The sequence below is a fragment of the Bos mutus genome, chromosome 5 (assembly GCF_027580195.1).
Source record: "Bos mutus isolate GX-2022 chromosome 5, NWIPB_WYAK_1.1, whole genome shotgun sequence".
Lineage (NCBI taxonomy): Eukaryota > Metazoa > Chordata > Mammalia > Artiodactyla > Bovidae > Bos > Bos mutus.
In genome coordinates, this window is record NC_091621.1 from 74,259,055 (window position 1) to 74,282,307 (window position 23,253).

At 39.3% G+C, this 23,253-nt stretch overlaps 1 protein-coding gene across 1 annotated transcript in view; it reads right to left on the minus strand.

Annotated features, from left to right (window-relative positions):
* Nucleotides 1-5,525: 5,525 nt before the first annotated feature.
* The window catches only part of LOC102270397 (pregnancy zone protein-like), a 60,690-nt gene continuing 42,962 nt past the window's right edge, over nt 5,526-23,253 (minus strand). Inside the window, exons 24-37 of the mRNA XM_070371048.1 lie at nt 17,757-17,840; nt 17,042-17,218; nt 16,663-16,750; nt 15,703-15,859; nt 15,244-15,318; nt 14,334-14,511; nt 13,049-13,272; nt 11,428-11,646; nt 11,125-11,255; nt 10,436-10,526; nt 9,152-9,220; nt 8,466-8,568; nt 7,448-7,489; nt 5,526-6,815 (exon numbers count right to left, since the gene is read on the minus strand). Of these exons, the coding sequence (XP_070227149.1) occupies nt 6,793-6,815; nt 7,448-7,489; nt 8,466-8,568; nt 9,152-9,220; nt 10,436-10,526; nt 11,125-11,255; nt 11,428-11,646; nt 13,049-13,272; nt 14,334-14,511; nt 15,244-15,318; nt 15,703-15,859; nt 16,663-16,750; nt 17,042-17,218; nt 17,757-17,840 (1,661 nt within the window). The 3' untranslated portion in view covers nt 5,526-6,792. The remainder of the gene's footprint in view (nt 6,816-7,447; nt 7,490-8,465; nt 8,569-9,151; nt 9,221-10,435; nt 10,527-11,124; nt 11,256-11,427; nt 11,647-13,048; nt 13,273-14,333; nt 14,512-15,243; nt 15,319-15,702; nt 15,860-16,662; nt 16,751-17,041; nt 17,219-17,756; nt 17,841-23,253) is intronic.

The window sequence follows — 23,253 nt, forward strand, 5'->3', positions numbered from 1 at the left end:
CACTTGTAGGGAATATAGGCAGGAAGATGCAGTCTTTGCACCCTCCCATTGTTGCATTGTCCCCTGACCTTGCCATGGCTTGCTGGGATCTTCCAGCAATGAGCTTATAAGCTCAGAGGAAGGCTTAGTTCTGGCAACTATTGCCCAGAAACACTCCCGGATCTCCTGGTCTGGAGGTCAGCAGGGATTGCAGACCCACAGGACTGTATGTACTTTAACAGCTGTTGCCTGAGGATCTGGCTTTCGATCTGTCTGAAACTAGGCACTGACTCTGGGAGCAAGCTTTCTGGAACACTGACAGGTCTTAAAACACCCTCAACAACTGGGACCCGTCAAGAATAAATCAGCCTGCTTAACACACTGATTTGAGACAACCAAGAGCTAGGGTGAGGATAAATGATAAGTTTCACTTCATACGCAGGACACTCTTTCAATGGGAAAGTGGGCTGTTTTACTTAGCATGCAGACTCAAACACAGAGAGTCAAGCAAAATGAGGAAACGGGGGAATATGCTTCAAATGAAAGAACAAAACAAAACTTCAGAAAAAAAACTTAACAAAATGGAGATACCTATGGCTGATTCATGTTGATGCATGACAAAAATCATCACAATATTGTAAGGTAATTATCCTCTGATTAAAATAAATAAATACATTTTTAAAAATGGAGATACGTAAATTATCTGGAAAAAAAAGTTCAAAAGAATAGTTGAAAAATGCTCACTGAACTTGAGGAAGAATGGATGAACACAGCGAGAGCTTCAGCAAAGATAAATAAGAAAGTGCTGAACAGAAGTCATAGAGCTGAAGAATAGGCTCGAGGGGTTCAACGGAAGATGAAGTGGAGCAGAAGACAGGATCAGTGACCTGAAAGAGCAGTGGAACTCATCCAAATAGAGCAGCAAAGAGAAAAAAGAATGTCGAAAGAGTGGAGGCAGGTAAAGAGTTCCTATGGGACAACATCAAGCAGGATGACATTCACATTAAAGGAGTCCCAAAAGGAGAAGACAGAAAGAGCTTGAAAACTTGAGAAATAATGGCTGAAAATGTCCCTAACAAAGGGGAAGAAACAGATATTCAGGTACAGGAAGCACAAAAAGTTCCTTATGAGAGGAACCAAAGAGATCTCTATCAAGGCATGTTATAATTAAAATCAAAAGTTGAAGAGAGAATCTTAAAAACAGCAAGAGAGAGAAAGAAAAAAAAAGACCTTGTTACATACAAGGGAACTTCCATCGGACTATCAGCTGAGTTTTCAGCAGAAACTTTGCAGGTCAGAAGGGAGTAGCAAGATATACTTAAAGTTGTGAAGGAAAAAACTCACTAAGAATCTCTACCCAGCAAGGCCACCATTTAGAACTGAAGAAGAGAGAAAAAGTTTTCCATAGAAGCAAAAGGTAAAGGAGTTTATTACCACAAAACCAGCTTTACAGGAAATGGGTTTCTTTAAGCTGAAAATATACTAATAACTTGAAAACGTATGTAAGTAAAAATCTAACTGGTAAAGGCAAGTAAATAGTAAAGATAGTGGTTAACTGTGGTTATTTGTACTAGTACAAGACAGGTTTTCTAGGACATGTTTAACTTTAAAAGCAAATATACTTCATGAAAAAGAATGCTTCGCCTAAGATCAAGCAGAATAAGAATTACTAGGATTGAATGAACAAGGAGGGAAATTAAAATGTGGATATTTATTTAGAATATGATAAGTCTTTATCCCCCTGGAGGAGGAAACAGCAACCCACTCCAGTATTGTTGCCTGAAAAATTCCATGGACAGAGGAGCCTGGTAGGCTACAGTCCAAAAGCATTGCAAAGAGTTAGACACAAGTGAGCAACTCAACACACACACACACACACACACATACACACAAAGGTATTTTTTAAATGTATTTTTAACAAATATTGGGGAAAGTTCTTCCTCTTTCTTTTTAAAAAAACTTTATTTATTTTTGGCTGTGCTATGTGGGCTTCTCTTTAGTTTCAGTGAGTAGGGGCTACTCTTCTGCTTGAGATGCTCAGACTTTTCTTGTTGCAGAGCACAGGCTCTCAGGCATGTAGGCTTCAGTAGTTGCGGCTCCAAGGTTTTAGAACACAGGCTCAGCAGTTGTGGCATGCAGGCTTGGTTGTTCCTCAGCATGTGAGATCTTCCCGGACCAGGAACTGAACCTGCATCTCCTGCATTGGCAGGTGGATTCTTTACCTCTGAGCCACCAGGGAAGCCCTTCCCCTTTTTGCTCTATATCTAGCACCCAATTTAGTAGATTCTGTTTCTGTATGTAGATGGAGACAAAGCATTTAAAAATGGTATCTGATTTGCACTAACTCTCTTAAAATTCAGAACAAAAACTTACTGAAAAAGTAAAAATATATCCATAATTTTCATGGCAACATAGTTAATTGCATTAGTTTAATAAGAATATGTCTTTTTTTTAAATCTAGACATAATTTAGACAGACTGATTGTGTAATTAAGGCCTACCAGAAAAATAATTTTTGAAAATAATTCTTATTTAATCAGTCATGACAAGCTCACAATAGAGAAATATGGGTGGAGTCAATATTTACAAAGTCCTCAAAGGAAACTGACATGGTGTATGACATATAGGGTACCAGGCTCATACACAAAGAAAATTGTTTCCTGGCAGGCCAAGGATCTTGGGAATTTGGGCGGGGGAGGCTTCTAGAGGAGAGGAATTCCTCTGACTTTGTAGTTACTGCAGGTAATAACACAAGTTTTCAGTTCAGTCGTTCAGTCGTGTCCAACTCTTTGTGACCCAGTGGACTGCAGCATGCCAGGCTTCCCTGTCCATCAGTAACTTTTGGAGCTTGCGCAAACTCATGTCCATAGAGTCAGTGATGCCATCCAACCATCTCATTCTCTGTTGTTCCCTTCTCCTCCTGCCTTCAATCTTTCTCAGCAGAAGAGTCTTTTCCAGTGAGTCAGTTCTGCGCATCAGGTGGCCAAAATATTGGAGCTTCAGTTTCAGCATCAGTCCTTCCAATGAAAATTCAGTACTGATTTCCTTTAGGATTGACTGGTTTGATCTCCTTGCAGTCCAAGGGATTCTTGAAAGTCTTCTCCAACACCACAGTTCAAGAGCATCAGTTCTTCCGTGCTCAGCCTTCTTTATGGTCCAACTCTCACACCCATATATGACTACTAGAAAAACCATAGCTTTGACTAGACGGACCTTTGTCAACAAAGAAATGTCTCTACTTTTTAATATGCTTTTAATCTGTTTTTAAATACGTCATAGCTTTTCTTTCTTCCAAGGAGCAAGAGTCTTTTAATTTCATGGCTGCAGTCACCATCTGCAGTGATTTTAGAGCCCAAGAAAATAAACTCTGTCACTGTTTTCAAATTCTAGAGGTTCTTAAAAGTTTAAACCAAAACACTAATTTGAAAAGATATATCTACCTTCATGTTCACTTCAGCATTATTTACAATAGCTAAATTATGGATTCAATCTAAATGTCCATTGATAGATAAATGGCTAAAGAATGGCATATTACTTGGCTAAAAGAAAAAATGAAATCTTGCCATTTTGACAACATGAGTGAACTTAGATGTATTATGCTAAGTGGAATAAATCAGACAGAGAAAGACAAACACTGTATGATCTTATATGTGTGTGTTTGTTGTTCAGTTGTGTCCAACTCTTTGTGACCCCGTGGACTTAAGCCTACGAGGCTCCTCTGTCCATGGATATTCTCCTGGCAAGAATACTGGAGTGGGTTGCCAATTCCTTCTCCAGGGGATCTTCCTGACCCAGGAATCAAACCCAGGTCTCCCACATTGCAGGCAGATTCTTTATTGTCTGAGCCACCAGGGCCAATCCAGCTTGTATGAGGAATCTAAAAACTCATAAATACAGAGAGCAAACTGGTGGTTGCCAGAAGGGTGGGTGGGAGGTTGGGTGAAACAGGTGAAGGAGGTTAAGAGGTACAAAACTGGTTATAAAATAAATGTCATGGGGACGTAATACATAGCATAAGGAACATAGTCAATAATACTGTAATAATTTTGTATGGTAACAGATGGTTATGAGACTTACTGTGGTGATCATTTTATATTTAAACGCCAAATCATTATGATGTATACCCAAAACTAACATAATATTGCACATCAATTATACTTCAATTAAAAAAGGAAGATTTTCAGCAATACTTCTGCTTTGTATTAAATACTAATAAACGTTCTTTGAAAGGCTGTACTAGAACAGATTAAAATTTATAAATCAGTCTGTTTACCCACATTTGCATTGAAGTCTAGCAATATTCATGACTCATAGATTTATTAATTTATATCATGAATTATTTTATTTTCTGGAGTGGGTTGCCATTTCCTCTTCCATGGGATTTTCCTGACCCAGAGATCGAACCCGTGTCTCCTTCGTGTCCTGCATTAGCAGATGAATTCTTACCACTGAGTCACCTGGGAAGCTGGCAAATTTTACCTCAAGTCCTAATAATAACCAAAATTCCTTCTTCTTATTTCTCTGACTTTGGAAAAGTATGAAAATCTGTTTTATGTGTTTGTGAAACAGTAAGCAATTCAAGTCAGGTTTGAGTGAAAATGATCTTTCTGGCTCATTTTCTCTACTGGTATGTCCTAAAACCTTTGCATTATTCCATTTCTCCTCTATCTCTCTGCTTGAGGGAATATGCTCACTCAGCACTGACCCATTTTTTTCACTGTCTACTATATTCCCAGAACTGTGTTCGGTGAACAGGCGGCAGACATGATTAAGATACAGGTCTGGCTTTCAAAGAGCTCTGACTGTACAGAAGATGGGGAAAAAACAATTTTTTAAGGTGTGGAATTGTACAAGTCAAAAGAGAGATATTTGTGCTAAACCATCAGAAGCATGAAAAGAGAACAGTTCTGCACAAATGACTCTACCAGAAATCAGAAAGATCAGAAAAAAAAACTTGCTTTCTTTTTCCTGCCATGGCCTAAAAGATGGACTACCTATAATACAACTCTGAAATAATTCTCCTTTTAAAAACCTTTCAGTGGTTTTCATAAAAAAATGACAATTATTGTTCTAGTCTTTACTTATTTTGTAATTTTATTTTTGCCCTTATCTTTTAATTTGTCTATTTGTATACATTTTATCGGGTTTCCCAGATGGCGCTAGTGGTAAAGAACCCGCCTGCCAATGCAAAAGACATAAGAGATGAGGGTTCGATCCCTGGGTCGAGAAGATCCCCTGGAGGAGGGCATGGTAACCTACTCTAGTATTCTTGGCTGGGAAATCCCATGGACAGAGGAACCTGGCAGGCTAGGGTCCACAGGGTTGCAAAGAGTCAGACATGACTGAGGGAACTTAAGCACACATGCATGCATACATTTTATTATTCTTTCAACTTATTTTTGCTATTTATGCCCATGAAATTAATCTTTAATTTTCATTTTGTAGTTCAGTCCAAATTCAGAAATTAAGTCCGAATTAGAATTCACAAGTGAATTCAGAAAATGTGTCTGACTAAGGAAGCCTAAATATTGTAAAAAAAAATTGACATTCATGATCATTATACATTTATTTGTATTCAGTGTATCTCCAGACAATACCCAATGTGACTATAGGGATAATTCACATCATAAAAAAATTTCAAAATTTTACCTGGAATAAATGATAAGCTTAGTATTGCAAAGAAAAGGTGAGAACTGAACAGCTGAATAGTTACAACATTTCATTTAGCCACATTGATTCAAATATTTTAGCATGTATGAAAGAATAAACTGGTTAATCAGTGAAATAGAATAAATCATTTAGAAACAAATCTAAAATATATATTTTAATTTGTGATAAAGGAGTCATTCTTATTAGCAGGGAAATATTGAATTGGTTAATAAATGATAATGGGACTATTAGAAGGCTACATAAGTGAAAAAAAAGTCAATTTAGATATCAACTCATATAGCACACAATAGACAACAAAACAACTTGAGATGGAATTAAATGTAAAAATTCAAACCAGGACTTCTGCTTCCACACATGCAGGATTTCTTCAGCACAAAGGTCTCTCTAATGCAATCCCTTTGTAAGTCACACCCCTTTTCCCATTTCCCTAGCACCCATAACCCCTGGAAACCATTCATTTATCTTCCATTTCCATGGTTTTGTCATTTCAAGAATGTTTTATGAAAGGAGTCATACAGTGTGCCTTTGGAAATTGTATTTCTTTTCACTCAGTGTAAAGTTTTTGAGATCCATCCAAGTTGTTGTTTGTATCAGTGCTTTGTCTGTCTTTATTAGTGAGTAGTATTCCATGGTATGGATGTACCACAGCTAGTTTGATGGACATTTTGGTTGTTTCCAATATTTAGAAATATTGTTTTCTTTCCCCCATCTTCTGGGAAAGCAGATTTTGGAATTTAATTTTTAATTATCTGCAGATTTTTTGGTGTACCTCTTTGTGTAGTTTTTCTGTATTTTTAAAAACACTATAGGGACTTCCCTGGGGTCCAGTGGTTAACATACTGTGCTTCCACTGCATGGGGCAAGGGTTAGATCCCTGGTTGGGGAACTAAGATCCTGCATGCTATGTGGAGTGGCCAAAAAAAAAAAAAAAAAACACCAACAAAACACTGTGGAGAATAGATACATAAGAAGGAAAATATAATATTGATAAAAAGAGTTATAAATGTCATAAATTTATTCAACATACAAATTTAGCATACTTCCAATTCCTGTCCCTTCTTTCTCCCACTGGCCTCTCTTCTAATAAGTCTTTGTTCTTTGTTTCTGGAGCAGTTCATCTGATGAGGTCCACAAGTTACCATCTTCAATCATTTCCATGTTCAGATTCTAAACAGTAAAGAAAAGATAGAAATATTAGGAAAATTTTGTGATCTAATAAATGAATAATTTTTCATATTTTAATGATAAATATTTGAACTTAGTATGCTTATTTATTTTTATTGATAAGGCTGTTCTCAGTTTTTCCATGTTTTAAAGTGGAGAGTGGAAAGTCCCATAGCAAGTGTTGTATTGTCAAGATGAACCCTGTCAATCAGCCAAAAGGAACATCTTATAGATCACATCTCTTGTGCAATATTATATGGACAATTTTAGAGTGAAAAGTTGCCTGACTTTAACTTGTGTAAGTTTAGAAACATCTCAGAAAGGCCATGGGTGATAAATATATCACCACTGAGCACAGAAATGTAAACTAAATATTAAATGATTTAGCTTTTATATGTGGCAAATATGTGATTCATCCTCAAGCAAGTCAACCTAGATACATGTAATTATATTTTACTTACATTTTTTCCTACTGTGAAAGTCTATAATACATCTGAGATAGTTCAATTCATAAATGATTCACCAAGGAGTTTTATAATATGGTAAGGGAATGCTCAAGAAGCAGCTTTACTCAAACAACAAATGCTTATTTATTTTCTTTTCATTGGCATCAGATTTTACTGTCTATACTTTACCAGCACTGCAGGGAACACTGTACTCTTCAATGGTGAATTCCTCTGAAATGCAAAAAGAATGAGACAGAGTGAAGACAGACATGCAGTAATAGGCACATGAGTAGTTAACTGTAAATAAATTGTGTAAATTATGAAAGAAAGTATAAAGCATAGTTATAGAGCCAATAAAAGGACTTCTTTTGTACTAAGCTACTTGGGATTGTTTGGTGGGAAGTAACAGAAAGTTGGGCTTGGATACAAAGTTCACAAATGGATAACTGTCTTTCTGTAGGACACTGTATAGCTCTTTTTCACAATTATGTTTTTCTTATTGGAGTTGTACCTTCTGCTGTGAACCTTTTCTTTTCTAAGAAAGAGTTAAGTTGGAACACCACCAGCATGCTAAGATGCTGGTAAGTTTCTAGTTCAGAGTCATGAGCAAATCAAAGAATTTCCTGATATATTACACAGTTACCCCAAATTTGTGACTCTCCAAGGCCCAGGTGAAAAATAGATCAAATTTTGGGTCTCATAGCACACATTAGTACTGAGAAGTATTTTTTTTTAAGTTGGAACACCACCAGCATGCTAAGATGCTGGTAAGTTTCTAGTTCAGAGTCATGAGCAAATCAAAGAATTTCCTGATATATTACACAGTTTCCCCAAATTTGTGACTCTCCAAGGCCCAGGTGAAAAATAGATCAAATTTTGGGTCTCATAGCACACATTAGTACTGAGAAGTATTTTTTTTTAAGTTATTGCTGCTTTTCTTTCCTTTCTAGAATAATTCAGTGTAGAACAAACAACTTCATAGGAGAATTTAGAAAGAACTGATCCCCTTATTGCTTTATGATCAGTTTATAAGAATGACTCTAATACTTGTTTGGGGGCAAGTATTACGAATAAGATTATCCTGTGGTCATAAACTCACTCTTTCTTCCAGTGAGAGATTGTGGAGTTTTCTTTCAGTTATGGTGACACTATCCTAGGTTAGTCATCTTTTTCCTTTCAAGGCTTGGCATGTCTGACTCTCACTCACCTGTCTCATAGTAATCATATGCCTTTATAGTGGCTGGTTTTAAATTCTTTACTGCGATGTCTTGTTCCACTGAGAAGAAGAAACTCAGGATATGATGGGTCAGCTGGAGAGACAGGAAAACTGAATTAGAATCAAAGATTAACTTTGTCTCTCTTTCTTTAAGATATTATCAAACACTGTACTTATGCTATTCTCTGTACCAAAACCTATGGAGAGAACGAGATGGCTTCGGACTTATATAATACATTCAAGGACAGATAAAAGAAGGGCAAGAAGACAATTCTACAGACAGTTAAATGTAGTAAATGAAGCCTGTTGACTTGGCCAGGATTCATTTTCCTCTATAGCTTTTTTCTCCCCTTTCGTAAATGAAATACCAGGGAGTTTTATAATACAGGCTTCCCTAGAGGCTCAGATGGTAAAGAATCTGCCTTACAATGTGGGAGACCCGGCTTCAATCCCTGGGTCAGGAAGATTCCTCTGGAGAAGGGAATGGCAACCCACTCCAGTATTCTTCCCTGAAGAATAGTTAGTTAGTCACGACTGAGTGACTAACACTTATACCAGAGACTTTTGTAATATGGTAAGCTGTGTATGTGAAGTACGTTCTTTGGAACCTGGGTTGGCTTGTTTGTTAGAACCTCTAATGGCTCTCCTGGATCTAGCAGAGTCACAGAGAATCTTACCTCTTCAAAGTAAATCAGGACATGGTTGGTGCTCACTTCAGTCCTCTGAATCTGAGCCATTTCCTGGAGCTGTAGACGCAGAGGATACACCAAAGGGTATGAGATGAGGGACTTTCAGGCTGAGACAGTCTTCAGATATTTATGTTCTAAATGGCTTCTCAGAGACATCACACTCTAATTTGATCTCCTCAAGAATAATAGCAATAGTAATAAAAATAACATTGACTCAACACCCTCCCTATCTATTATCTACATATAGAGACAGGGAATTATCTTCTAACTATATTTAAAAAAAAAAGGGGGGGGGAGGTTAAAAGACATTTCTCCCCATCTTTTGAGTCTAGCATAATTTTGATACCAGAAGCCAGTAAGAATAGTGTAAGAAACAAAAAATATAGCCCAGTGTTGGTCACTGGGATGACGTCAGTCACTGGGAGAAGGGGACGGCAGAGGATGAGATGGTTGGATGGCATCACTGACTCAATGGACATGAGTTTGGGTAAACTCCAGGAGTTGGTGATGGACAGGGAGGCCTGGCATGCTGCTGTTCATGGGGTCGCAAAGCGTCAGACACGACTGAGTGACTGAACTGAACTGAGTGTCAGTCATGATATTAAAAAAAAAAAAACAAAACACAACCATCTATAAGCAAATAGAATCCAGAAATCTATTTTAAAAAATAAACACAACGAGCAGGTCCAGTTAGTCCTAAGAATGTAAAGTTGCTTCAGAATTTAAAAGACCAATGTGATTTATTATACTAATTAAAAATAAAATCACTGTCATCTAAAATACAGAAAAAGATTTGAACTAAAGCACAGGGCCCATTTGCTACAATAACTTTTGTAAATTATAATTGGAAACTTCCTTGAACCAATAAGGAAAATGATCAAAACTCTAAAGCAAACATTTGTTCAATGATAAAGAGATAAAAAACTTTCTCTTCTATGTCAAGGAAAAGCTCAGAAAAAAAATTTAAAAATGGAGAATATATGTACATACATGCATATGATGTAGTCTCCCTTTTCCTTTTTATACATAATGGAAAGATAATTCAATGCACTGTGCATTCCTAGAAGTCTCAAGGTTAAACATTATTAACCATGTTTATGATTTATATCTTATAGTTGAGACCATATAACTAGGATGCTCACTGTTCGAATAATGGAAACACACACTAGAGACACAAGTTTGAGAGACCTCTTGAAGAACTGAATCAAAAAAATAAAATTTACAGCATTTATTTGCCATGACTTTGCTATCTGTGAGGGATTTAGGGCTTACCTTTCTCACCGATGATTTCACAGGTATGAAGCCTGATACCATCTTCACATCAACAATGACCATGTTGGAGCTGGGTCGTTCCCCAGTGTAACTATGAAGTCAAGGTGTACGGACAAGGCAGTCAAACAAAATCCTTTGGACTTCATTCAAGACAGAAGTCTCTCCTTTTTTATTTCTAGTGTTTCCTATCCCTGGCTACCATTCAACTTCACCATCTACTCTATTTTCTTCTGTTATAGTTGTCTGGGGGGCTGCCCAGGTGGCACTAGTGGTAAAGAATCTGCCAGCCAATGCAGCCAATGTTTGATCCCTGGCTTGGCAACAAGACCCACCTCGGGTAGGAAGGAAGTGGCAACCTACTCCAGTATTCTTGCCTGGAAAACTCCATGGACAGAGGAGCCTGGTGGGCTACAATCCATGGGGTTGCAAAAGAGTGGGACATGACTAACAACTGAGCATGTGGTTGTTTGGAAAACTCATAAGAAGTCATACTCTGCAGGTATAGTGACATCATATTCTCAACATTACGGCTTTTTGGCTAAGAGTGAAGAAAATTTTCTTTTAATAAATATTGCAAGAATTTCTTATTCATTATGTATGACCCTGGACAGTGAAGATCCTCTGCATCAGAAAATCAGTTTCACCATACTCTATCTATTCTAAAAGTCAGGTATCAATTTACAATTTACCTAATATTGACGTGAATCTGGACTTTCCTGTGAGTGCTGACTCCATCACAGTTTTTGGGGAGAGTTTCAACTTTCAGAGTAAAGGGAGCTTTTCCTTCTTTCTTGGGTAGGATATTATATCTCAAGGATGTCTAAAATGAATGGGGAGAAAAAAAAGCCCTTATTTTTGCACTCAATCTATTGCTTCTAGGTAATTTATATTTCCCCTTGGTACACATTTCTTTCTCTGTTTTGGACTTCAGATCTACTTCTTGAGACTTGATCTCCCATTTGTGACACTTCTGGAACCCTGGCAAGTCTCACCTGGATGTACACACATCCCGACCCTGTCACGGCTGTGCTGTACTTCCCCGGGATCTCTGGCAAAGCCACCTCCTGCAGCAGTAGACGTTTGGCTTCATCTACTTGGAATTCTTCAGAGAAGGTCCCTGCAGACTTGACGGTGACAGTAGCTGCTTTCTCCCCTTTAATAAAAGTTGCTGCTCCATATTTGGAGAGTGCCTGAAGAGCCACCACTGTATCCTGAAAAAAGATGGGTGCAGAAATTATAGGAGAGGAAGGTGGCCAAATCATACTGGATATAAACCATATCCATGCTACTCTCAGAGTTATCTAGTCATAAACACTGTTCATTCACTGAATTTCAAGTCTATTCAGAGCTCGTTATTCATCATGAACTATTCTAGGTTCTTTGTGTGTGTTAGTCACTCCATCATGTCCTACCCTGAGATCCTATGGACTGTAGCCCACAAGGCTTCTCTGTCCATGGAATTCTCTAGGCAAGAATACTGGAGTGGATAGCTATTCCCTTCTCCAGGGGATCTTCCCAACCCAGGGATTGACTCCAGGTCTCCCACGTTGCAGGCAGATTCTTTACCATTTGAGCCATCTGGAAACCCTTAGGTACTTTGGGGAAATGCAGTTTCCTCATTCAAGTAGTTTACATTATACGTATGGGACTAAGACTCAAATAGTTGACATAAAGTAGAACACATTTCAATAATCTATACAGTTCTGTGTATTTCTACGAGCTTCACAGGTGGCAGAGTGGTAAATAATCTGCCTGCCAATGCAGGAGATGCAAGAGACTTGGGTTTGATCCTTGGGTCAGGAAGATCCCTGAAGGAGGAAATGGCAACCTACTCCAGTATTCTTGCCTGGAGAATCCCAAAGACAGAGGAGTCTCATGGGCTACAGTCCATGGGGTCACAAAGAGTCAGACATGACTGAGCATGGACACATGTAATATATACATTTCTATAACAATATTTGTTGGGAAAATTCAGAGAAAGAAGGAGTTGGAGCTAGTATACATAATAAGAGAAGGCTGTGAAGAAGATGAGAAATAAGATTATCTGTGAATAGTGAGAAAGACTTATGCAGACAGAAAAGAGGCATCAGGCAGTAATAGGGAGGGGCATATTGGAAGTTAAGACCTGGAGAAGAGTGAGCCAATTTCAGGAAAAGCGAAGAGATCAGCCTTATTAGACAAGATTATTCATGTTTACCGAGGAGAGGAAATAGTTTGGGCAAATTAATTTTAGGCTTTGGATGAAAAATGCCACAAAGCATGTGGGATCTTAGTTCCCCCACCAACCAGGGATGGAACCTGAGCCCCCTGCAGTGGAAGCACAGAGTCTGGACCACCAGGAAAGACCCTAAAGGAAGTAATCGTATGAAAACACTGCTTTAGGAAGATTGGTTACTTTATAGAAGAGGATCCACTAAGAAGAGAAAATATGAGAGATTGTATAGAGGACAGAGAAATAATCCAAGTGTAAAATAATGAGGCTGAAACATTTTTGGTAATGCAAGAATAAAATATAAATTAGAAACACTATTCACTTACTCAACTCTTAGAATATGGTTGAGTCTACATAGGTATTAGTACATTTATTTTTCTTCCTAGAGTCTTTTCACAGACCTGAGTGGAGGAGAAGCCCCCATTGGGGTTCTGTTGCTTGGTGAGCCATTTTACAATCTGTGTAGCCACAGACAGATCTTCTGAAGATGGGGCAGGCTGGGCAGTAAGATGGGCAAGGAGGCAGTAAGATGTCATCTCCACGTCAACAGAAGGAGCCCGGTGTGGACTGTAGAGTTCATTAACTTCTTGAGGCTTTCTAGGACGTTGCCAGTGGATTGAGTCCTCTTAGAAATAAAAAAGGATATCATCTTCAGCTTAGAGAACATTTTCAAAAATCTAATTCATGAATGATCCCTGTAATTACAGCTCACCCAGTGAATGGACATACATGAAGTGAAGTGAAAGCCTCTCAGTCGTTTCTGATTTTTTGTGACCCTATGGACTAGACAGTCCATGGAATTCTCCAGGCGAGAATACTGGAGTCGGTAGCCTTTCCTTTCTCCAGGGGATCTCCCCAACCCCAGGGATTGAACCCAGGTCTCCCGCATTGCAGGCAGATTCTTTACCAGCTGAGCCTCCAGGGAAGCCCAAGATTACTAGAGTGGGTAGTCTTTCCTTTCTCCAGTGGATCTTCCCGACCTAGGAATTGAACCGGGGTCTCCTGCATTGTGGGCAGATTCTTTACCAACTGAGCTATCAGGGAAGCCCAGACATACATGAAGTGAAAGTATTATGTAATCACCAATAAACCTAATCTTTGCCAAGAAAGTACATTGAGGTTCCAGTAAATCACCTCGTATCTTTATTACATCCTTGTGTGATATTAGAAACTGGACTGTTTCAAGGCTTATAATGTGTGAATTGATAAAATCATCCATGTTACCTAGAGATGTTAGGTCAGTAATAATTAATCTTCTTATAATAATAAAATGGATATAATATAATATAAGCATGATGTGAAAGTGAAAAGTGAAAGGTGTTCAGTCATTTCCAACTCTGCAACCCCATGGACTGATTATATACAGTTCATGGATTTCTCCAGGTGAGAACACTGGAGTGGGTAGCCATTCCCTTCTCCAGTGGATCTTCCCAAACCAGGGATAGAACCCAGGTCTCCTGCATTGCAGGCAGATATAAGCTGAGCCACCAGGGAAGCCCAAGAATACTGGAGTGGGTAGCCTATCCCTTCTCCAGGGGATCTTCCTGACCCAGGAATTGAACTGGGGTCTCCTGCATTGCAGGTGGATTCTTTACCAGCTGAGCTACCAGGGAAGCCCAAAATAGATGTAAATAAAATAGGGTCTCTCCCTTTGATCATTGGTGATTTTTGGAAGTCAATTCTTACCTTCTTTTACAGCCTCTTTGTGTAGTGACTCAAGCAGTTTGTTTCGTTTGGCTTGGTCTCCTGCTAGTGCGAAGGCATAGGCCAATAACGCCTTGGTATAGACAAAACTTCCTTGGGCCTCTGAGGCAGATTGCCAGGCCCTTTCCAGGCAGAAGAGAGCATTGCGGACAATTGAGTGCTATAAAGAAGATAAAGACCCTGCTTCTGTTTTCCCTTGTTTCAGCCATTTACTTATTTATTTAATTGGGGGGGTGGGCAGGAGGGTATAGCTGCTTTACAACGTGTTAGTTTCTGCTGTACAGCTAAGTGAACCAGCTCTCCGTATACATATATCCTCTCCCTTTTGGATTTCCTTCCCATTTAGATCACCACAGAGCACTGAGTAGAGTTCCCTGTGCTATACAGCAGGTTCCCATTAGTTATCTATTTTATACATAGTAGTGTGTATATGTCAATCCACATCTCCCACTTCATCCCACCTCCATCTTTCCCCTTTGGTATCCATATGTTCTCATTTTCCACATCAATCCTGTTTCTGCCTTGCAAAGAGATTCATCTGTACCACTTTTCTAGATTCCACATATATGCATTAATATATGAAATTTGTTTTTCTGTTTCTGACTTACTGAAAATGAAGGAAGACCTTAGGCTAGCTGAACCAGGCTAATGAACTGTCCCCTGGCTAGCCACAGATATAACACCCCAATGTGCTTGCACAACACCACAGTCCTGACCAGAGGGTAATTTTCTTTGCAGCTTCCCAAGGGATCTATCGTCCTTTATGCGCCAGTGAAATATACTAATATTAAATAATGTGAAAATAACAACTCATTTTCCTCAGAGATTCATAGCTCCATGAGTTTCATCCTTACATTAGAGGCAAGTACAGGTTGGGAGTGGCGGTACATACGGTGACAAGCAGCGGCATCTCCAGTAGAGCGATGGTGATATAGGCAGAGAGCGTTACCTCATCATCGACCCCACCCTGTAGGATCAGAGGCAGAGACACTCAAACACTCCAGTAGCCATCACCCAGAGTCAGCTAACTCTAATTTCCCCCTTGGTTAATCTTCACCAGAATGTATCTTTTCTAGGGCAATATTATTGTTTCCTCTGCTTCCTCCTTCACCCCCAAATTCTGAAATCTATCCCAAATCACTTTCCCTCATTTTTAGTGACATAGTGGAGTTTTTTGGACATGCTATTTTTTTAACCATAAGAAACACCTAATTTATCGTTAGGTTTCAAAAGCTTTTGCTTCTGCTGTCCTTCTCAAAGTTATATCACCAGGACTTGAGGAATCCATAGGAGCATCACAACTCATACATTTCACTCTTCTCAGGGACCAGAACAAATTTAAAGGCATCACCTTAATAGCATTGTTTAGCAATGATCCAGAGCGCTGGAAACAACCATTTTCCTTCTGCTTCCGTGAGAGCCAGGTAAGGGAGTCTGTGATGTGCGAGTCCTCCACAAAGATGTGTGACTGGGCTTGAGAAAAAGACTTGAGCACAAATGCAGTAAGCCTGTTCAGCAAAGAAGAGAAGGAGACCTGCGGATCATCTCCTTTTGAAAGCTCACTGTGTGTCACTGCCTCCAGATAGCTTCACAGTTCCATGGAGAAAATTGGTGGCGAGATGGCCCTTGAATACTGAATATACTCTTATTTGTCCAACAAACTTCTGAATCTATTTAAAAATCTCTCAACTTTATTGGTTTCTCCAGAGTTGATACTTTTTTTCTCATAAAATGTTTTTTGGAGACTCCAAGCCTTCACCCAAATTGCCATTTTCTGAATGATTTTACTACATCACAGTGTCTTTCTGTTCTTCGCCTCCTCTCCTTCTTGAATGCACAATATAGAAACTTCTTCCTCTCTCATTTCACATTGTGACACCTTATGCCTTATATTTCTGCTTGAGGGGACCCTAATTTTACTATTATCTATTGTACTATCTGCCTGCAATGCAGGAGACACAGGTTCTATCCTTGGGTCTGGAAGATCCCCTGGAGAAGGAAATGGCAACCCACTCCAGTATTCTTGCCTGGGAAATCCCATGGACAGAGAAGCCAGGTGGGCTACAGTCCATGGGGTCCCAAAAGAGTCAGACATGACTTAGCAACTAAACAACAACTGTACTATCAGAACTGTACTATCAGAACATTTCATACATAAAATGGTGAGAACTTCTGCTAGCAATGATGTGCATGTGGGTTTTAAAAGGATAACAAATTTCTACACAGTAAGTCCAGGTATCAGATAAGAGCTATTTCCAGTTATCTGAAACATCTTGGATCTACAGAGAACATATGGAAATAATTATCTTACCAAGTGTTTCCCTGACTTCTACCATCACGATCCCCAAAGGTGCTGTAAGAACCATCACTGTGCTTATAGTTCAACTGTCTTTGGTAACCTGAAGAAGAAGAATGTTTGCATAGATTTAGGAAATAACAGAGACACTGGAGAAGGAATCAGGCTTTTCCTTAAAACTCATTGAGAAATCACAGGGAAGCTACTATTTTACTACAAAGTCTCCAAGATTTGATGATGCCATTTAATTCTGTGGTTGTATTGTGAAACATCTTGTTGGATGTCACAGCAAAGGTAATTACTAAATCTTAATTGAAGGGACGTAGATTTGAGTTCAATGGAGGAGATATTTAGGAAATCAACTAATGTTTTTCCTTTGGGGGTAATCTCTCACCACTGATGAGGTAGCTGATGGCTTTGGACTTGATCTTCTCAGTGAGCTGTCCTGTCTCATTTAGATAGTTCAGAACGTAGATGTTAGGGGTGAAAAGGACCATATTCTGTTCTCCACAACCATAGGGCATCCGGAGAAGATTCTGAAGATTTTGCATTGCAGAGCCTAGTATATCACCTGAGGAATGAAATACAGAAAAAAAATTTAGAGGAACTCAGTTGATTGATGTTAGGGTAGGAAAATAAATGACTAGCTAAGTGAGAAGCCAAATCATGTATAAAGGGGAGGATCAGAAAGCATAAGAGGTGAAGAAAAACAAGAATAGAAAGAGAAATGTGGGAACAATAAAGTAGATGTTCAAAGATGGGAAAAATAGTAAAAGACCAAAATGGCAGGATATACCTTTCTGATGAGTCACACATCTGGTAAAAAAGGATTAGTTTCATCTCTAGTAGAAAGCATCATTATCTAGCCAATATCTTGAAGGTGAGAGCACAAAGAGATGACTCTCCTTACTCTTTAGAGTATATCAAGGTTTAAGATGTAGCACAGCATCGATTCAGCCCCTCTTTCCCACTAATACACAGTGTGGTTCTTGGTGCTTCCTCTCAGTCCAATGCCTAGACACAGGGACTTCATTAGGAAGTGATGATGAGACCCCATGTACTAGAGTTAAAGGGATGGACAGATGCTTCTTTTGGGATGGGAGACTCACCCAAAACTGAATATGTCGCCCTGGCAGAACCTTCAACCACATTTGAAGGAAGTTTTAATGACAACTTTTCAGATCCTCCAGTTTCTAATGAAACAAGACAAATACACATAAGGGAGGGAAAAATGAGAGAAATGTTCTAGCTCTGTTTGCATTTTTTCCCGTCTCTATGATCAAGATCCAACATCACGTTTTTATTAGTTATTATTTAATTTTTTTGATGCAATCCAAGTTTCTGCTACAGCCACAATTCATCTCACAGTGAAGTTCATATTAATCATATATATTTGTGCTAAATCTCTATAGATCTCTGTATAAGCATATACCTTGTTATACTTATTTCCTTCTTTTTATTGTTTATCTTAACTTACACTATAGCTAGTGGTTGTAAAAAAATCATATTTACTCCATAAATATGTATTAAGTGTGTGCTATGTACCAGATTCTGTATTAAGTGCAGTGATATAGCAATTTTTGGAAGACATTTCCTGACATCATAATAAGTTCATTTTGATGGGAGTAATAAAATAACAAATTTTTAGTATGCTAGATACTGATAAGTTCTATACAAAAAATAAAGCAGAGTGTTTATATGAGTGAGCTAGGGAGGCAAGGTAAACTAGGAAGTGTAGGGTGTGGGGATAAAGTTGCCATCTAAATACTCATTGATTAAAAAATCAGGTACTTCCCTGGTGGTTCAGTGGCTAAGACTCCATGCTCTCAAATCAGGGGGCCTGGGTTCAATCCCTGGTCAGGGAACTAGATCCACATGCCCCAATTAAGACCTGGTATAGCCAAAATCAGAAAGGAACAGGGAATGTTAGGTCTGTGAATTAAGGTAAATTAGAAATGGTCAAACAGGAGATGACAAGAGTCAACATTGACATTTTAGGAATCAATGAGTTAAAATGGACTGGAATGGGCAAATTTAATTCAGATGACCATTGTATCTACTACTGTGGGCAAGAATCCCTTAGAAGAAATGGAGTAGCCTTCATAGTCAACAAGAGTCCAAAATGCAGTACTTGGGTGCAATCTCAAAAATAACAGAATGATCTCTGTTCATTTCCAAGGGAAGCCATTCAGTATTACAGTAATCCAAGTCTATGCCCCAACCAGTAATGCTGAGGAAGCTGAAGTTGAATGGTTCTCTGAAGACCTACCTACTAACACTCAATAAAGATGTCTTTTTCATCATAGGGGACTAGAATACAAAAGTAGGAAGTCAAGAGATACCTGGAGTAACAGGCAAATTTGGCCTTGGAGTACAAAATGAAGCAGGACAAAGGCTAAGTTTTGCCAAGAAATTGCACTGGTCATAAAAAACACCCTCTTCCAACAACACAAGAGAAGACTCTACACATGGACATCACCAGATGGTCAATGCCGAAATCAGATTGATTATATTATTTGCAGCCAAAGATGAAGAAGCTCTATATAGTCAGCAAAATAAGACCAGGAGCTGACTGTGGTTCAGATCATGAACTCTTTATTGCAAAATTCAGACTTAAATTGAAGAAAGTAGGGAAAGCCACTAGACCATTCAGGTATGATATAATTCCTTACAATTATACAGTGGAACTGACAAATAAATTCCAGGGATTAGATCTGATAGACAGAGTGCCTGAAGAACTATGGACAGAGGTTTGTGACATTGTACAGGAGACAGGGAGCAAGACCATCCCTAAGAAAAAGAAATGCAAAAAGGCAAGATGGCTGTCTGAGGAGGCCTTACAAATAGCTGAGAAAAGAAGCAAAAGACAAAGGAGAAAATGAAAGCTATACCCATTTGAATACAGAGTTCCAAAGAATAGCAAGGAGAGATAAGAAAGCCTTCCTCAGTGATCAATGCAAAGAAATAGAGGAAAACAACAGAACGGGAAAGATTAAAGATCTCTTCAAGAAAATTACAAGGGAACATTTCATGGAAAGATGGGCACAATAAAAGACAGAAATGGTATGGACCTAACAGAAGCAGAAGATATTAAGAAGAGATGGCAAGAATACACAGAAGAACTATACAAAAAAGATCTTCATGACCCAACTGCAATGGTGTGATCACTGACCTAGAGCCAGACATCCTGGAATGTGAAGTCAAGTGGGCCTTAGGAAGCATCACTGTGAACAAAGCTAGTAGAGGTAATGCGATTCCAGTTGAGCTATTTCAGATTGTAAAAGATGATGCTGTGAAAGTGCTGCACTGAATATGCTAGAAAATTTAGAAAACTCAGTAGTGGCCACAGGACTGGAAAAGGCCAGTTTTCACTCCAATCCCAAAGAAAAGCAGTGCCAATGAATGTTCAAACTACCGCACAATTGCACTCATCTCACACACTAGCAAAGTAATGCTCCAAATTCTCCAAGCCAGGCTTCAACATGAACCATGAGCTTCACATCTTCAAGCTGGATTTAGAAAAGGGAGAGGAACCGGAGGTCAAATTGTCAACATCTATTCTATCATTGAAAAAGCAAGAGAATACCAGAAAAACATCTACTTCTGCTTTATTAATTATGCCACAATCTTTGACTGTGGGATCACAACAAACTGTGGAAAATTCTGAAAGAGGTGGGAATACCAGACCACCTTACCTGCCTCTTGAGAAATATCTATGCAGGTCAAGAAGCAACAGTTTGAACTGGACATGGAAGAACAGACTGGTTCCAAATTGGGAAAGGAGTATGTCAAGGCTGAAAATTGTCACCCTGCTTATATGCAGAGTACATCATGCAAAATGCTGGGCTGGATGAAACACTACTTGGAATCAATATTGCCGGGAGAACTATCAATAACCTCAGATACGCAGATGACACCACCCTTATGGCAGAAAATGAAGAATTAAAGAGCCTCTTGATGAAAGTGAAAAGGGAGAGTGAAAAAGCTGGCTTAAAACTCAACATTCAAAAAACAAAGATCATGGCATCTGGTCCCGTCACTTCATGGCAAATAGATGGGCAAACAATGGAGACAGTGAGACACTTTATATTTTTGGGCTCCAAAATCACTGCAGATGGTGGCCGCAGCCCTGAAATTAAAAGGCGCTTGCTCTTTGGAAGAAAAACTAAGACCAACCTAGGCAGCATATTAAAAAGCAGAGACATTACTTTGCCAGTAAAGGTCTGTCTAGTCAAAGCTATAGTTTTTTCAGTAGTCATGTATGGATGTGAGAGTTGGACCATAAAGAAAGCTGAGTGCTGAAGAATTGATGGTTTTGAACTTTGGTGTTGGAGAAAAGCCTTGAGAGTCCCTTGGACTGCAAGGAGATCCAACCAGTCCATGCTAAAGGAAATCAGTCCTGAATATTCATTGTAAGGAGTGATGCCGAAGCTGAAACTGCAATACTTTGGCCAACTGATGCAAAGAACTGACTTGTTCAAAAAGACCCTGATGCTAGGAACGATTGAAGGCAGGAGGAGAAGGGGATGACAGAGGATGAGATGGTTGGATGGCATCACCGACTCAATGGACATGAGTTTGAGCAAACTCTGGGAGTTGGTGATGGACAGGGAAGCCTGGTAGGCTGCAGTCCATGGGGTCACAAAGAGTCAGACATGACTGAGTGACTGAACTGAACTGAATAGCCAAAATAAATAAATATATAAATAGTTTTAAAAAATCATAAGTGATGAAGACTAAGTAAATCAGGGAGTAAAAAGCAACAGTTAGAACTGGACATGGAACAACAGACTGGTTCCGAATAGGAAAAGGAGTACATCAAGGCTGTATATTGTCACCCTGCTTATTTAACTTAAATGCAGAGTACATCATGAGAAATGCTGGACTGGAAGAAACACAAACTGGAATCAAGATTGCTGGGAGAAATATCAATAACCTCAGATATGCAGATGACACCACCCTTATGGCAGAAAGTGAAGAGGAACTAAAAAGCCTCCTGATGAAAGTGAAAGTGGAAAGTGAAAAAGTTGGCTTAAAGCTCAACATTCAGAAAATGAAGATCATGGCATCTGGTCCCATCACTTCATGGGAAATAGATGGGGAAACAGTGGAAACAGTGTCAGACTTTATTTTTCTGGGCTCCAAAATCACTGCAGATGGTGACTGCAGCCATGAAATTAAAAGACGCTTACTCCTTGGAAGGAAAGTTAGGACCAACCTAGATAGCATATTGAAAAGCAGAGACATTACTTTGCCAACAAAGGTTCGTCTAGTCAAGGCTATGGTTTTTCCTGTGGTCATGTATGGATGTGAGAGTTGGACTGTGAAGAAGGCTGAGCTCCAAAGAATTGATGCTTTTGAACTGTGGTGTTGGAGAAGACTCTTGAGAGTCCCTTGGACTGCAAGGAGATCCAACCAGTCCATTCTGAAGGAGATCAGCCCTGGGGTTTCTTTGGAAGGAATGATGCTAAAGCTGAAACTCCAGTACTTTGGCCACCTCATGCGAAGAGTTGACTCATTGGAAAAGAGTATGATGCTGGGAGGGATTGGGGGCAGGAGGAGAAGGGGACGACAGAGGAAGAGATGGCTGGATGGCATCACTGACTTGATGGACGTGAGTCTGAGTGAACTCCGGGAGTTGGTGATGGACAGGAAGGCCTGGCATGCTGCAATTCATGGGGTCGCAAAGAGTCGAACACGACTGAGCGACTGATCTGATCTGATATGAAGGGAAGAGACTTGCTGGAAGAAGGAACAAAACATGAAAAGACACCAAAGATGATAGCATGCTGGATGTGTTCCAAGATCAGATTAGGAGACCAGTGTGATTAGACTAGGAAGAGCAGGGTGAGTGGAGGACAGGGTAAGAAGGTATGAAGTCACAAGGGTAGAAAGGCTTTGTAGGTGAGGTTGGAGACATGCTCTAACTTTGAGGGACATGGGAGACTCTTGGAAGATTCTGAACAGAGGAGGGAAATATGTTTTGCAATGTGAAATATGTGAAATATGCTTTGCAATGATTCTCTTGCTATAGAAGAACAAGGGAAGATGACCAGGAGACCAGTTAGGAGGTGGCTGAGATGATCCAAGAGAGAAAGGTCTAGAGCAGGAGTGGACATGATGAGAAGTGGGAAAATTCTGAATAATATTTAAAGGTAGAAACAACTAGATTTGGAATTGAATGGGTGTGGAGTAAAAGAGAAAGAATATAATTAAAGGACAACTCCAAAATTTTTATCTCCAGCAAGCAGAAGAATAGGATTTCCATCACAGCAGCAGCATCTGAGATGAAGAAAACTGTAGGAGAAGCAGCGAGTCCTGCAGGGGTTCAGTTTTGAGGAAGCTAGTTTTGAGAGACCTCTTAGACCTCCAAGCCTGTAAGTGGAGATGATAAGTGAACAGTTGAATACATGAGTATCAGTTCAGGAAAGAGGTATGGACCAAAGATATATACATTTTGTCGTCTCTGGTACAAAGTTATTAAAGTTCTGTGACTAGCTGAGATTATCAGGGGATACTTAAATAGAGAAGAGAGGCCATCTGTACACTAAGCATTGTTCTCAAGATGATTTTAGATAGGGCAGAGTTGAACATTTTAATAGTCAT